The sequence below is a fragment of the Mus musculus genome, chromosome 4 (genome assembly GCF_000001635.26).
Source record: "Mus musculus strain C57BL/6J chromosome 4, GRCm38.p6 C57BL/6J".
In the NCBI taxonomy this organism is placed as follows: Eukaryota; Metazoa; Chordata; class Mammalia; order Rodentia; family Muridae; genus Mus; species Mus musculus.
In genome coordinates, this window is record NC_000070.6 from 139,733,195 (window position 1) to 139,749,695 (window position 16,501).

The 16,501-nt window shown below is 50.3% G+C and overlaps 1 protein-coding gene and 1 long non-coding RNA gene across 5 annotated transcripts in view; one reads left to right on the forward strand and one right to left on the reverse strand.

Moving 5' to 3' along the window:
* The first annotated feature begins 1,762 nt into the window (after positions 1-1,762).
* Gm42334 lies at positions 1,763-2,463 on the forward strand. Its single transcript, XR_881534.1, has 2 exons — positions 1,763-1,797; positions 1,972-2,463. It is a non-coding gene; the product is annotated as a predicted gene, 42334 (long non-coding RNA).
* Positions 2,464-3,864: 1,401 nt separating this feature from the next.
* Pax7 (paired box 7) overlaps positions 3,865-16,501 on the reverse strand; it is a 96,472-nt gene continuing 83,835 nt past the window's right edge. For 3 of the 4 annotated variants that reach the window (XM_006538630.2, XM_006538629.2, XM_006538631.2), the window contains exons 8-9: positions 15,738-15,984; positions 3,865-7,708 (exon numbers count right to left, since the gene is read on the reverse strand). In XM_006538630.2, the coding sequence (XP_006538693.1) occupies positions 7,593-7,708; positions 15,738-15,984 (363 nt within the window). In that variant the 3' untranslated portion in view covers positions 3,865-7,592. The remainder of the gene's footprint in view (positions 7,709-15,737; positions 15,985-16,501) is intronic. The other variant, NM_011039.2, reaches the window with a different exon arrangement.

Sequence of the window (16,501 nt, forward strand, 5' to 3'; positions counted from 1 at the left end):
CCTGTCTTTATATAAATTCCTCATCTTGAATGTTTTGTTATAGCAACAGAATTAGGACTAAGAGGTCCTACTTGGTATAAATGGCGGTGAGGAACGTCCCCTCCCACTGTGAGCTTTGGGTGTTTGAAGCCAGCCAACCACGGGGTTTGCTATAGTTCTGTTGCCTACAGCTCTGATACAGAGGGATGGCTCTATTCCTGTTTGAAGGATGAGACAGGCCAGGGGATCACAGAGAAAGGGCCTGGGCCCAAGGGTGAGGCCTGATCAGAGGGAACATATTTAAATTCTTTGAGGGGAAGCAGCAGAGGTGGCTGGAGATTTGAACCCACTCCCTGAAGCCTCTAGGAAATTAGCCCCATTCCCACCAGCAGCTGTCCACACCGCCAGGATTATCAAAGTGAATCTCTGCTCGGAGTTGGCCATGCAGCTTGAGAAGGGGAGAGAAAGGCAAGGCAGCTCTTAGGAAGAGTTGGGACTGGGCTAGGGTCTGATATTTCTTCCACTTCAGAGGTTCCCTATGTCTGATGTCTAAGCAACCTGTTGTCTACTATCACTCAGTTTCATCCAAGGGAGTCTTGGGTATGGATCCACCACAAGGTGAGTGTGGCTCATGTATTATGCGGTGTTATCTCCGAAAAGCTGACAGATACAAATGTTGGTCCAACGGCTACCTTTTTCTTTGTCTGCAGAAATCTGACTTTACACCAGGTGGTGGTGTGTCCGCTTGAAAGAGCATTCAGTTTTCCGTGGGACATAGATAAAGATTGTCAGAAAAAGGATTATTACTAACAATTCTGCCTAGGAGTGGGTCAGGGGGCTCTCTGGGTCCCTGAGGGCAAAGTCTATGTCTTGCTATTTTATCCTTCGGTTCTTTTCTAAGACAGACAACTCTGAGTGGTACCAGGATGCTGTGGGCTGTGTTCAAGTCCCATCTTCAGTTCAGAGGATCTCCATGGTAACCTGGAAGGTCCTTAGGAGTTGTACAACTTGCTTTCTAAAACACAGCTATCGGTTCAAGGTGGGGGAGGGGAGAGAATGGCCTCAGGTCCTGCAGCTGGTCCGATGCTGAGCTGAGGGTAGAACTTAGGGAGGCCTTGACTATCACCCCGAAGTCTTTTTAACTGGCGGCTAAGGGTGCTGGTTGGCTGCAGTTGAGATCACCAGTTATAACATCAAGGGCTGGTATGGGGTTCAGCACACACAGGGACTAGAACAGCTGGCAACTGGTCTCAGGCCCAGGGCATGCTCAGCCTCCTTCCAGATCCTGCTCTGGAGAGCTTGGCCTTGGCTAGACAGTTCAGGTCAGCAGCAGTGACTGACCAGTGCCCCTCCCCCGTTTCTAACTTCCACCCAATCCCTTCCTATTCAGAACTTCATCCAAGGAACCCAGCACCTTGGGGTGGCATGGAGGCCACAGAGCACACATGGAACAGATGCTGCCTGTCCCTGTCCAGGTCCCCTATAACAGGCCAGTGGACCTGTCCCCAAACCAAAGTACTAGTAGCCGCTAAGGGCTTGCAGTGGTTTGAAAGAAAATGGCCCCTATAGGCTCATAGGGTGTGATGCCATTAGGAGGTGTGACCTTGTTGTTGGAGTGGGTGTGGCTTTGTTGGAGGAAGTGTGTCACTGCGGGTGGGCTTCGAGACCTCAGAAGCTCAAGCCAGGTCTAGTGTGACAGTTTCTTCTTGTCACTTGCAGATCCGGATATAGAACTCTCAGCTCTTTCTCCAGCACCATGTCTGCCTGCACAGCAACATGCTTCCTGCCATGACAATAAGGGACTGAGCTTCTGAAAGTGTAAGCCAGCCTCAGTGAAATATTTCCCTTCTAAGAGCTGCTGTGGTTATGGTGTCTCTTCACAGCAATGGAAACCCTAATTAAGACAGGGCTCAGAGCTGTATCCGCGGTGCACAAGGGCCACTTCAGTTAGAGATGCTGGACAGGTAAATCCTCTATTCTTCTTCTCCCTAGTCAATGACTGACAGAGCGCAAAAAGCCAGCCTGGGGTTCAAGAGGACTGACTTTGCGCTACGATGCACACCTGACACTCCTGATCAAAACTGTTTGAGGCTAGATCCCGGGGGCACATCCTCCTCTATGCTGAACCTTGCCTGGGCTCTATTGTGATCCTTTGATGCTGGACAAGAATCCCTGCACACCCCTGCACAGGCTGGGAAGGTCCATCCGTCTGTCCTCCTTCCCCCAACCCCACTCGCTCAGAGAAAACTCTGGCCTAACATGTCACTACTCCTTGTCTCCACATTCCTAGCAACCCACCCACGAGCTCAGTGTTTGACCATGGATGGGCACAATCCCAGCTCCTATCTGTGACCTCATCGCTCCTCACCGAGCTCTGTGAGGAGCTTGCTTTAACCTGGAAACACAACTCCACTGATCTCTTCCTATGAGATCAGTGAGCTAGGCTGAGAGCTACCTCCTAATAAACCTGCCTTCATCTTCTAATCTGGTCTAATCTGGCTTGATTTGTGCCACTGGGTGAGGGGAGAGAAAAAAGCCTCTAACTCACTTGCTACACCTGGCACTGCTCTTAGGGAATCAGGTGTTTCTGAGTTCTGTTGTAGGCAGAGTGAGAACCACCAAAGGTTCTCAGCTCAGTGCTTGCTCAGAGGCTCCCCCAATCTCTGCCTCTGAACCCACAGAGATGCCCAGCAGCTACGTCTGGATCTGTACCAATCAGCATTGATACTTATTCATACCAAAGAGGCACACACAGCATACCAACAGCTGCTTAGTAGGGGGTGTGGTGGAGTCATATGGGGGAGGGTGAGAGCATACCCTACTCCTGGTACCAAAGGAGATATTGTGTGTCAAGTTGACAAGGGGTCAACTTGTGATGGATATTCTTGGTTGTTGACTTGACTATATCTGGAATTAACTAAAACCCAACTGTCTTGGTATATCTTTGAGGGAGTCTTCTTGATTGGTTTATTTAAACTGGGAAGACCCATTCCAGATCTGGATCATTTTTGGTGGGGAGATCCATCTTTAATCTGGACCACAGCTCTGGTGACAGCCTATATAAAGGACATGGAAGCAGGAAGTTCATTCCTTCACTGGCATTAGATCTTACTTCTTCATAATCCTAGCATCTACTGAAGCCCAGTGGAGACACCCAGCCTCGTGGACAGAAAACCTACTTGATTCTTAGACTTTTCACTGGGAGACAGCCAGTGGAATTGTTGGAATGGGTGGACCACAACCTTAAGCCAGTCTAATACATCCTGTGTATATCTATCTATCTATCTATCTATCTATCTATCTATCTATCTATCTATCGTGATGGTTTGTATCTGCTCAGCCAATGGAGTGGCACTGTTAGGAGGTGTAGCCCTGTTAGAGTAGGTATGTTATTGTGGGTATGGGCTTAAGACCTTCATCCTAGCTGCCTGGAAGTCAGTCTTCTGCTAGCAGCCTTACAGATGAAGATGGAGAACTCTCAGCTCATCCTGCACCATGCCTGCCTGGATGCTGCCATGTCCCTGTCTTGATGATAATGGACTGAACCTCTGAACCTGTAAGCCAGCCCCAATTAAATGTTGTCCTTATAAGAGTTATCTTGATCATGATGTCTGTTCATGGCAGTAAACCACTAAGATATCTATCTATCTATCTATCTATCTATCTATCTATCTATCTATCCATCCATCCATCCATCCATCCATCCATCCATCCATCCATCCATCCATCCATAAATCTATCCATCCTATCGGTTTTGCTTTTCTAGAGAACCTTGACCAATACAGGGTACACTAGAAACACTCCCACACCAACCCATCGTGTGGTTCCCAGACACCCTGGTCCCCAGCCACAGGATGGCAGTCAACTGAGGATGCAGAATCTTCATGATGTTTTTAATTTCTTTTAATGTATAACAGTTACGCCTGAGTTACAGAGGCAGCGCTTACAAGCAGCAGGTAGTTAAAGCAAATACCAGTTTGTCTTTCTAGTCTACTACTCCATATAGCTGAATAAATTATGGTGCGGTTATATTTAGACGCCCGCCCACACGCACACATCCCACTCACACCCCTCATGCACACACACTCACTTTGCGTGGAGGAGAAATGGCTGAGCCAAACACTGAAGCAACAATGTTGCAGTCACTGGGAAGAAGGAATGTTCGTCAGCACAGGGTGGCCTTTTCCCAGCAGGGGGCTGCCCATGTCCGTACAGACAGAAGAGACATTAAATGCACAGGTATCTTGACACATTTCAACACGGCAGCCCACATACCCTCCATTTGGTCTTGGCTTGGTGCTTTTATAGAAGGCGAGGATGCTTGTGTACCCAAGAGAAGCATCCTGCAGGGAGAGACATTTCCAAGATCCTGGGGAGAATTGGAGCCTCTTAAAGGAGTCTTCTTAGTTGGCTACTGTGGAGTCCCTCAGCAAGGCTTAGCTCCATGTCTGAGAACATTCTACCATTTCCATGCAAAACAATACCAGCCTCTGGTGGAGCATGCTAATCCAGGCTCCGTCCTGGGCCACAGCCATCATCTGGCTGCGAAACCACCCTGCTCTCCTGTCTCCCTGGCTAGCTCCTCCCCTCACTCTTCTCTCCTACCCTCTTGCTTCCTAATTTCTGTTTCCTGTGCTTGTTCCTGGTCCCCTAAAAGAAGGGCAAAGTTAATTCGCCTATAAAGTAAAGGAGTAGGAGCTTGGCTCTTCAAGCCATCTCTTTCATTTTCAGAGCGAGAGAGAAAAACCAAATCGGGAGTAGGGAAATGACAAAGAAAAAAAAAAAGAAGGAGGAACCCGAGAAAGGCTGGCATACATAATCCAAACACACAATGAGATCCCTACAGATGGTCCCCGGCACTAGCACGACACAAACTGTGGGGGTTTCTTTCCATTTTTTTTGTTTTTGTTTTTGTTTTTAAGTATATAGATTTATATATAAAAAGCCAATGTTCTATAAACAAACAGCACAACATCACATTTTCAACTACCAGACAATGAGTTCAGAGGGGCCTCCACAGAAGAACCAGTAGCTACTTGAGGTGACATGGAGGGCGCCCCTCTTATTTTGCTATTGACTCTATTTACAGGGATTGGGGTGGGGGCTGTTTCTGGTCCAGTCTGGCCACTGGAAATCGGCCTTCTTCTAGGTTCTGCTCAACCCCAGAGGGACGGCCACAGAGGGACGGCGGCGGAGAGGCCTGGTGCCTCTCATCTAATCGATGTCGCCTCACTGTTGAAATTACAAGCTGCCCAAACAAGGCTGAGTTTTACAGATCAAAGCAGACAGATTCACAAAAGCATGAGACAGTTGGGAAAACCTGTTGGGGTCAAGGGGTTCCCCACAACACAAGTCCCATTTTATACCAAGATGGCAGCTTGGGGGAGCATTCAGAGGCATGGCATGGAATGAGAAGTCATTTTGTTTTCTCCCAAGCAGGTCTCTAGTTGCGGTTACCCTCACGGGCAGATCATTATGATTGGTCCAAGCGTTGGAATGTTGCTCCCTTGGCTGGGACTGGGCCCTGTGGATGTCACCTGCTTGAAGTTCCTGCTCCTAAAGTGTAGTAGGTGAACGAAGACTCAGGTGTATCCAGAGCCAGGCCTCCAGGGAGCAAGGAATGTGGAGGAGGATGCATTTGGTCTTTGAAAGGGGTGCTTGCAGCTGTGAGAAGTTCAAAAGGAGAACCTGGGTTCCCAAGGGGGCAATGTGGCTTTCCTCTTGTCCAGACCTTGAAGAGCCCAACAGTCTCCTCCTTTGAAACCTGGACAGAGCTGGTGAGCTCCATCCGCCTGGTGCTCCATGCTACCAGAGAGTCAGTTTGCCCTCAGTTATTATTAGACTTCTCTAAACCACAGATACAAGCCATTCTAGTCATGGCCCGGGACAGGCTTCAGATAATAGGTCTAGAGATGAGAAATCGGTGTACATTGGTCACATGTTCATGTAGACAAGTGTCCCTGGTGTCTTGTCGGTTCAGGTCCCCAGGCAAAAGGAAGTCAGTTGGGGCTTTTAAGCCCATAGTTCCTCTCTCTAGGAATGTCTTGCTGGCTGAGGGCAGGAGACATGGGCCGGGCCAGCAGGTGGTTTCATGTGTACAGGTGGCAACAGGTGATCAAGCCCAGGGTTCCTGGATTTAGTGCTGTGGGGTACCAGCACTGGATGAGGGTGATCCAGAAGTAGGCTATAGCGAAGGAGAGGGTAAAGATGGATGCGATTTTGATAAATAGAGGATGATAAACAGCTCCACAGAGGAGAGGATTGGGGGGGGGGGAGGGCTCAGCAATCCGTTTCCCTCAAAAGACCCAGCTCTAAGAGAGGGCGGGGTACAAGGAAGACTCTGGAGTGCTTAAGAAAGGTGCTTTGTCCTCTTTGCTGGGACTTTTAGCATCTTCCTCTGTCCCCGGGGTGGCGGGGGTGGGGGTGGGATGGGGTGGCTTAGAAACAGTGCCCAGAGCGCACTGTGCTTTGTAAGGCGACAGAAGCCTCCTGACTGAGCAGCCATCACTGAAAAATATGCTACTCTGAAAAGGACAGCGACATGGCCTTCCTCTAAGATGCCAAGAAGGCTGGAACATCTTCTCTGGGGTGGAGCAGCAATTTTGTCTGGCCCGAGAAGGCTCTCTGCATCCGGTGGCATCAAGAGCCTTACATTCTGGAGGATGGAGGCCCCCTTTCAGGGAACCAGGTTTCCAGCTGCCAGCAAGATGGTATGCCGAACCCCAGGGGTGCGGACTTGAAAGCTTGGTGCTCTCTGACTGTCTGAGCCTGCCTTCTGCCTCCTGTCACCTCAAGACCTCTTCTCCTACCAATTGAGGAGAGTGACAGGTTCTGTGGGCTGCCCAGGCCTGACACAGTGGGCAAGCCTCTGTCAGATTGCAGCCTAGGAATCCTGCACCTCCTGATGCTAGATTCAGGACCAGGCATTCTGGGATAGCCCATGGGCAATCAGCTCTGCCTCTGTGCCCCCTACCCTCTGCTAGAATCCCTTCCTGGTCTCCTGATGCCCTGCAGGGTGCATAGGGACAGTCCTAAAGTCCTCTGGATTCCTAGGTAAAGCTGGGATGTTACCTGCTTTCTCCCCTGGGAACACCCTGGGGACTCATCTCAGTGTCCAGTGAAAGAGGCTGCAGTCCTGATGCCAAGCGAGCGAGAGAGAGCTCCCAGCTCTGTGACTGAGGACACCCATGGGCTCCACCTACACCCATAGCCAGGGCACCCACGACTCAGAGGTCAAGGACTCCAGGGCCTTGTCTTTGGCACCATTTTCTTCTGATAACTAGGTGCTTGGTTCAAATTGAGCCTCAATCTCTGCACTGAGACAGGACCGAGGCCACGATACAGAGAAGGTGGATGTGAGCTGGAGGTCACTGCAGGATGCCTAGGAACCCCTCTGAAGAAAGAGGGGAAGGCAAGGGGCCACTCTGGGTCACTAAGCATGGGTAGATGGCACACTGGTTTTCCGTCTCCAGAGGGTTTCCTGTAGGAAGGGAAAGGGTTTTTTTCCCTTGGTCTCCTGCAACCCCAGGGGGATAAGGGGACTGAGGTGAGGAGACTCAGGGCTTGGGAAGGGTTGGCTGGGCCACTGGATGGGGCAAGTTGCCCCAGGGACCCTAGTAGGCTTGTCCCGTTTCCACAGGAAGAAGTCCCAGCACAGCGGAGTGTTCCCCAAGCTTCATACGGCGCTGTGTGGACAGGCTCACGTTTTTGGCCAGGTAATCAACAGCAGCTGGAAAGAGAGAGAAGCTTCTAGAAACTGAGGTTCTTTTCATACATCCTTCCACTTAACCTTCATCCATCTGTCCATCTGTCCATCCAACCACCGTTCCATCCATCCTAACCAGCTCTTGTCCATCCACCCATCCACCTATAACATCCATCTATTCATCTGTTTACCCATGCATCTTACTAATCTATCCATCCAGCCTCCTTTTCTTCCATTCTTCTGCACATTCACAAATCTATTTATCCATCTTCTACTCCATCCCTTCTTCCAGCCATGTATCCTTCTCTCCTTCTATCTACTCATCCATCCATCCATCCATCCATCTATCCATCCATCCATCCATCCATCCACCCACCCACCCACCCACCCACCCACCCATCCATCCATCCATCCATCCATCCATCCATCCATCCATTTCTGTCTAATTACCCATCAAACCTTATGATCTATCCATCCATTTCCACCATCCATTCTTCTTCACAATCATCCACATACAATGTCTTCCCTTTACACACCTGCCAATCTTCTCATCTGTTCTTCCACCCACACTATTCATCTACCCATTCTTCTGTTCATTAATCTTCTGTCTATATGTCCATCCTTCTGACCATCTATCCATCAGTCCCTCTTTCCTTTGTTGGCTAATTTTTATTGTCAACTTCACACAGCCTAAAATGACCTGGGAGGTGAGCATCAGTTGAAGAATTGTCTAGATCAGGTTGGCTTGTGGACATGTCTGTGGGGGAACTGTCTTGACTGCTAATTGGTTATTAAGAGACACAGCCCACTGTGGGTGACACCATTCCCTAGGCAGGGAACCCTAAGGTGTATTAAGAATGAAGCCAGCCAAAGGCAAGTAAGTAGACAGCATGGATACATTGTTTCTCTCTGCTTTTCAGTGTGGGTTTGATGTGACCAATTCAAGTTCCTGCCTTGACTTCCTGTTATCATGAACTGTAACACATGTCATTGTAAGTAAAATGAACCCATTCCTTCCCTAAGTTACTTTTGGTCAGGGTATTTGGCACAGTAACAGAAATAAAATGAGAACACCCTCCATCCTTCTTCCACCCATAGTTCCCTTATAAATCTCTTTCCCACCCTCTCAGCAAATATTTCCTCAGTGTTTATTATTTGTCTGCTCTTTTTCTGGCTCTAAAGGGAAGTACACGTACACATCCCAGATTTCAGTAGAGAATTAAGCTTCCCTCCCTCAGTCCATTTGCATATCCTGGCCAGTGAACCCGGCTGAGTGAGTCCAGGTTAACACTGAGGATGAAGGCTCTCTACCTTTTCTGGACCCTGAGTGCAGGTATGCATGAGGCACAACAGGGTCCTTGCACAAGAGCCAAAGTGGCTTTTGCAAGTGAGCCAAGAGGGCCTTTGAGAGAAAACATGAGAGCTGAAACCCACAGCCTGCCAGCTCCAGAGAAGTCCTGTGAGCATTGGTGGGGATGCGTGTGAAAATGAGTGGTGTGTATGTGTGTGTGTGTGTATGTGTGTGTGTGTGTGTGTGTGTGTCTGTGTGTAGGGGAAAGGAGTGTCTTCACAAGGCAATGCTGAGCATAGCATGAATATTCATACATAACAATACCTACCCATGCCCATTTGAGACACACACACATACAGACACACACACCTGTGTGAGCCCCTTGCTCCTTGTAAACAGATACCTATGCACACACAGGTCCTGCAAGCATAAGAGCTCACCTGAGGAAGACACAGATGTCTGTCATGTGCAACTACAATGGCTGGCCTGCGAAGCATGTGGATCTGTCCTAATTGAAGCTCTAGCAGACATCTTTCCTGACTAAGGCACTGGACAGGCAAAGGTCCAGGGCCTCCCAGGGCCTTTAGGTCTTGTGACTATAACCAGTGTGCCCCCACAGAACCCCCATGCATAGAGAGGTGAAAGCTGGGCACGGAGAGTCACAAGGCTCCCTCTGTTACCCGCCTTTCAGGGCTCCCTGTAGACTATCTCTGTGCTTCCCCAAGCGTGGCATCTTCTGCTTAAAGCAGGGCAGGGGGAGGTAGAGCCAGGAGGCAGGGGACACAGCTTGATGGTGAGACCAGGGAGTCCAAAGGGACAATCTCAATAGTTGCCTCCCAACCTTGAGTGTGACCTGGGCCATAGCATTTCAGCCTCAGTTTCCTTGTCTATATCATGGGATGGAGCATATGAACCAAAGAACTGCAGGCAAAGAATCCACACACATAGTGTGAAGGTAGAGTGTGGTGCTTGTGAGCGCAGGCCTAGAAGAAATGTGACCTTTAGCGGTGGCATGGAGAAAAGGGTGGCCATTCCTGGGTACATTCCCAGTCATATGGTTTTGAGCAAACTGGTCTTCCTTTATGTTAGTTTATCTACTTGAAAGCTGGGGTACAGACACTGTTTTAAAACACGCTGTCATAGAAGGCTCAGGACAAGCCTCCCCACTCCTAAAGGCTATGAAAATGTCCTGGGGTGTCTTTGAATCGTGTGTGTGCCTCTCCAGCCAGGCTCATAGTGGGTGAGTGGAGGGGAAGATCTATGCTGAGTTCCTGGGCTGGTGACGTCACTCACTCAGCCTCAGGCTCCAAGGTAGCAGAGCAGAGGCAGCTATGGCCACCCTTGCCTGGCTGTGAATGGGGAGTGGGGAGTTGCCAACTCTTGCTGAAGGAAAACTTTAAAGCTCTGGTCACACTGTCATTTCTCCTTGGGTGTCAGGGTCCATGGATCAGTAAGCCACCCTCTTAGAGGGCTGAAGGGATAGAAACAGAAACCCCAGAGATTTAGCCCTGTGCTATCCTGCTCCCAATGCTGTACTCAGGGTACTTTTAGGTATTTTTCCAGTCATATAAGCCAGATAGTGGGACTGTCCCCTGTCCCTGTTTGGTGAAATGTAGAACTAAGGTCTCTAGAGACTCTGACTATAATCAGCTGGTTCCTCTTACACTTTCAGACTCAGGCAGGCTGGTGACAGCTCCATAGCCTTGGGCCTCACCAGCAGCCCCTGGGAATTATCTTGTGGTATCAGCATCTTGGCAATGGCCCCTGGTGTGCATACAGCCCTCACGACTGAGGCCCTCCGCCCACCCCACATGCCCACGGTGACCTTTTCCACTCCAGGCAAGGTTTACCAAGAGCACACATCACCTCAGGTGAACTTTCTTTAGTCTCAGGGAGCTGTGGCTTACTTTGCCTCAGCCTGTCCCATGCTGGGCCCTGACACGACCACTACAGTTATTCCGTGGATGGGGTGTCTGAGAGGTCCATCACTGAGCCATGCTAACAGCAAAGGCAGAGCCCACACTTGGTTGGCACTTACTGTATACTAGGGGAAGGTGGGTTCTGTGCCTTGGGCAGGACAGTTCCCACTTGAGAAAAATAAAACCCGAGGCACAGCACAGTTGCCAGCCCAGAGTTACCCATGGGCACCCATGGTCACGGCTCCATCGACAAAGCTGTGCAAACAGGAAAAGCGGATCCCTAGAGCCCATGCAGGAAAGCCAGACATGGTGGTGTCTGGACCCCAGCCCAGGGGAGACAGAGGCATCTGGATCCCTGGGGCTCAATAGACAACATGCCTGCTGGTCTGTTTAGTAAGTTCCAGGCCAGTGAGAGATGCTGGGGATAGTGTCTACAGGTGAGACCTGAGCCTGACCTCTGACCTCCACATGCACAACTGCACACACATTAATGCATACATACATGCATGAACACATACACACATAAATAAAGGAAAACAAAATAAAGAATCGTTTCTCTGGCACCTCTATCCACTCTGCCCCAGTACACAGTAGGAACTTTCCCTCCTTGAGGTAGGCAAGGAAGCACTCAGAAGCCAAACTTTCCTGCTGACCCCCTGCAACTTCCAGAGCACCCAACGGGCCAACTGTAGGGCGTGCTTGCCTCTTCCTAGGGTAGAGCCAAAAGGCTGGACAAGAAGACAGGAAGGTGACATTCCTCATTAGGGACTCTGTCAACAACCCTGGATGTCCTTCTGTCCCTCCGTGTCTCCCTTCTCCTGCCTCACACCCCGCCTGGGCTCTGAACGTCTCCAATTACATTAATCAAGAGTTGGCAGGAGCTGGGCCAGCAATGCCAACCAGTAAACAGATCCCAGCCATCAGGAGCTCGTCAGAGCGCAGCCCCAGAGGAGGACCCTTCCAGACACAAATTCTTATTAGAGTTGTCAGATCTATTAAAATTCTTTTCACACTCCTGCGTTCTATCAGCCCCATCATTAGTATGGCCCTGGCCTCTGGGAACACCGGGGCCATATTAATCTACCATGTGCCCCATCCCTGCCCCCCTGCCCCCACCCACTCCAGGGACGGTTAGAGATGGGCAGATGGATGGACTTGGCCAGAGCCAGAAGATGTGGAGGTGTCTCTGGGAAGGAGAGAGGCCCTAGGAGCCAGGGGCAGGCGGGGTCTGCTGCACAGGAGTTAGGTCACGTGCATGTTTCAAACACACCTGAAATTGGCTCCTAATGACCAGGATGCAGGTGTGGCCACCAACAAAGCCAACCAACCCCTCTCTAGTAACTTCTCTAAGTCTCATTTCTATACTAAGACAGTGAGAATGACCATGCACACAGCCCTGTGTGGCAGCAGAGATGGGGCGCCAGCTAGCAATCATTTCTCTCCCCTCCCTGCATACGCATTTAGCAAGTTACACCTTGACTCTGCGCACATGGACAGCAGCACTCCCACACACGAGTGTGCACACGGGAGAGTGTGTACCCGATCAGTGCCAAGTGTCTTTCCCAGGCTGGCTCACCTGTGCTCCGAGGTAAGGAAGCTGAATCACAACTGCCTGGCTGTGGGACATTGGGAACACTGCTCTACCTCTTTGAGCCTAACAAACTGAGGACCAGGAGGTGGGGAAGCTCTGTGGCTGAGAAGCACGTATTTCACACAGAGCTGCATGGGCTAAACTCAAGCATGGGACAGGAGGCAGCAAGTGACAGGTGGATCAAGACCAACACAGGGGAGTCCAGAATGTGTGACTTTCAAAGCTTATTAGAGAACCTGGCCTCCTGTGTGCTTAGGGGTGTTGGCTGCTGGTTAACAGAAATGTGACATGTCCTTGGACTGCCCCAGAAGGTCAACAGAAAAAAAGGCAGTGTGGCTGGAAATGGCTGAGAGGATGTGCCTCGTCCCCAGACCCATTCTGCAGGTGGGAAAGCTGAGGCTGGGTGTGTGTGACAGCTGGGTGACACATGGTGGCCGAGGTGCCTCAGTAAGTGGCTGGAGACCATGGCCCTTGAGGAGCCCTGAGCTCTCCCTGCAGTAACGGAGGAGGAGGAGAAAGGAGGGGAGGAGGGAGGAAGGAGAGGGAGGGCAACTGCTTCTCCTTTCTGGCCTCCTGGGCCCCTTCTCTTTTGATCCCCCTCCTCCACCACCCCCATGCTGACTTTGGGGTTAATTTTATTTCCGAATTGGGCAGGCGCCCTGGAGCAGGGCAGGGGCTCCAGGCTCCGGGTGTGACTAACGCCTGCCCGGGGCCGGCCACATTGCCGCTGCTGCTCTCAAATGTTTTATCAAGAGCATGTGTGTCCTGTGTTGGACTGGGAACATGCGCTAGGTCAGGGGGTCAACCAGGGACGGCGTGGAAAGGCTTCCATGGACACTGGTGTGTCCTGCATGCAGATGATCGTGTAGTGCTGGGCTTCCCAAGCACACATTCACAGGCATGGTCCTGCACTCCCATAGGCACACACACAATTGCATACACAAGCATGCCCAGGCACTGCATATGAACACACCCAGGTATGCATATCATGTTCATGCGAGCATCTAAGTCATACCTAATCATAGATACCTTTAAGCACAAGTACATGCCAAAATATACATGTGCACACAACCACACTTATCTGCATATTGGTCGTACACTTTCAACACACACAAACACACACACACACACACATATGCCAGTGCACACACACACATATAGACACATCAGCCCATAAGAACCCACCTAAGAAAATTTAAACATGTGTGTATATTGCCACCATATACTCTCACATGTATGTGTGCCTGTGTGCTCCTACAAAGCCATATACACATATGCAATGTGTACACAGAACAGCCATTTGTATGTCCATGTGTACAGTTACATGTAAACGTATACACATTCAACACACGTTCACACACACACACACACACACACACAGACAACTCACTTATCTGGGAAGATGTGGGCACTTTGCAGCCACATCACTTGCACACAGTGTGCCTGCAGACGCTTTGGACTGTAACAATCCCGTGATGCATTCACACATACAAGCTTGCACATACGCACATGGGAGGTATAGGCCCACACAGCTGGCCCTCATTTAACCGTGGAGGCCAAGGCCATGAGGTTGGAGCGGGCTGGGGGCCTAAGGAAGCAAAGGTCAGTGTGGCAGGAGCAGGCAACAGCTGGAGAGGGTGCCCTTAGGCTGGAGGCCCCACTCTCTCCACACACCCTCCTGATTAGTTTGACACCAGCAGGTGAGGCCTTTGCTGAAAGGTGGCGCGAGGGCAGCCTTGTGACCTTTGGCTCCCCCATCCTGTCTGAGCCTGCCCTGCTGCTGGCCCCGTCAGGCGACGGCCAGAAGTTGCGGCCAAGCCAGGCTCGCCCAGCTGTTGATCTGAGAGTCTGCTGTTGCTCTATCAAGCCAAGACACCAAGGGGACAGTGGCTGGACTGGGTATGTGAGACCCTGGAGACTTGAGAGGCCTGTCACACAGAGAGCAGTCTGTACACAGCCATCCTCTTGCATTCGTGCCACATGCCGCTAGCTGTCCTACACTTGACCTGCGCCTAGCACCATGGGGAGCAGACTCAAGGATGTTTACTTAGTTTTATGTCATTCAAATGTAAAATCTGGTCTTTAATTTAGTTGGTTCTTGTTGAAACCCTATGAGCCTGTTTAGAAAGGCTTGGGTGTGCAGCATTGTGTCCCCACTAGCACCCTCCTGAAGCTTAAGTGTTGATGAAGGATAGCAAGTTCAAGCCCCATTTGGGCTACAGAATGAGTTCAGGCCAGTGTGGAGATCTTTGTGAACCTTGTCGCAAATATAAAGTAAGTAGAGGGTTGGGGATGTAGCTCAGTGGTGGCACTCATGCCTAGTTTGGGCAAGGTCCTGGGTTTAATTCCCAGTACCACCAAAGGACAGCAACAAAAGCCACTAAGTCGGAATGAAAGAATACGGACCATCTCCTGGGTATCGCCTGCGGATTGTGGGAACAGTGATCTGGGTATACTGGGTGAAATAGAACATGCTAATAAAAAAATCCTGCCCTTTCTCCTTATAAAGTGTGGCCTCTAAAGATTGTAGGAGCATTTGTGGGGAACTGGTGTGTGTGTGTGTGTGTGTGTGTGTGTGTGTGTGTGTGCACTCACACTCATATGTATGGTGTCCTTACTAAGAGGTGGGTCACTGCATCTGATGACCAGTTCAGAACATCTTAGGTCACCTCTGCTTCCATTATGGACCTCAGTTTTCCGGCCTGTGAAAGGGGCATCTGGGCCTATGAGATGGCTCAAAGGGGAAAAAACATAACCCTGAGTTTGATTCCCAGAACCCAAATAAAAGTAAAGAGAAAACTGCTCAAAAGTTGTCCTCTGACCTCCACTCAAGTGTCCCCACTCACATACACCACACACACACACATACAGAGACACACAGACACATACACACACACACACAAACACAGAGACACAGACACACATACATGCACGCTAATTTAATTTTAATAGAGGACTCGAGAGATGGCTCAGTGGTTAAGAGCACTGGCTGCTCTTGTCAAGGACCTGGGCTTAGTCCCCAGCACCCATAAAATGGCTCACAACCACCTGTAATTCTGTTCCAGGGGTTCTGATGCCCTCTTCTGACCCCTGCAGGTACTGCATACACATAGTACACAAACTCTCATACACATAAAATGATGAAATAAATTTTAAATTCTTCTAAAGAAAAAGACACCCTCCACCCTGACCAACGCCTTGCCCAGGAATGAGTCAGCCCCCTTAGAGATGGGTAGCAAGGAAAACACTCACTTTGGCCATACTGGCTGTACTGGTAGCCAGCCACAGGGTCCACACTGTAGCCAGTGGTGCTGTAGGTGGGTGGGCAGTAAGACTGGGACGTGGGCAAGCTGTCTCCTGGCTTGATGGAGTCGGCCCGTTGGCTGCAGCTGGCTGAGATGGAGGAAGCCGAGTCCAGGCCTCCATGCAGCGGGGAGATGGAGAAGTCGGCCTGGGGCTGTGGAGGCACGGCACTCGGGTTGCTAAGGATGCTCATGACCTGCAGGAGAGATAGGCAATGCATACCAAAGGCTGGACCCTGGGGCACGAGCATGCAGGGATCAGGCAGGTCAGGGCACACACTACCCACACATGCCCAGGGCAGACCTCAGCAGGATCACAGCCTAGTGTGGGAAATGGCAGCTCATCTCCAGTGTTTTTCCTGCCCACGTGGGAGCCCAAGGGGCTGTTTTCCAGTAAGAGCTCCGGGAGCAGGGCAGGCGCTTGCTTTGTTACTTCTATGTCCCTATGGCCTAGTTTGAGGGGTTACCCTCTACTTTCTGCTGAATGTATGCCTGAATAAACCAATAAGTGCAGAAATGAAAGAACTAATTACACAAGGGACATCCTGAACCTATCAGCTGGATGGATGAATGGCTTGATGAACGCCCACAGACATGAATGATAACTTAATGACTAGATAAGCGGAACCTGGACCTATCAGCTGAACGAATGAATGAGGACACCAGCTAGATAAGAGGAACTCGAAGTTATCAGCAGAATGAATGAATGAACGA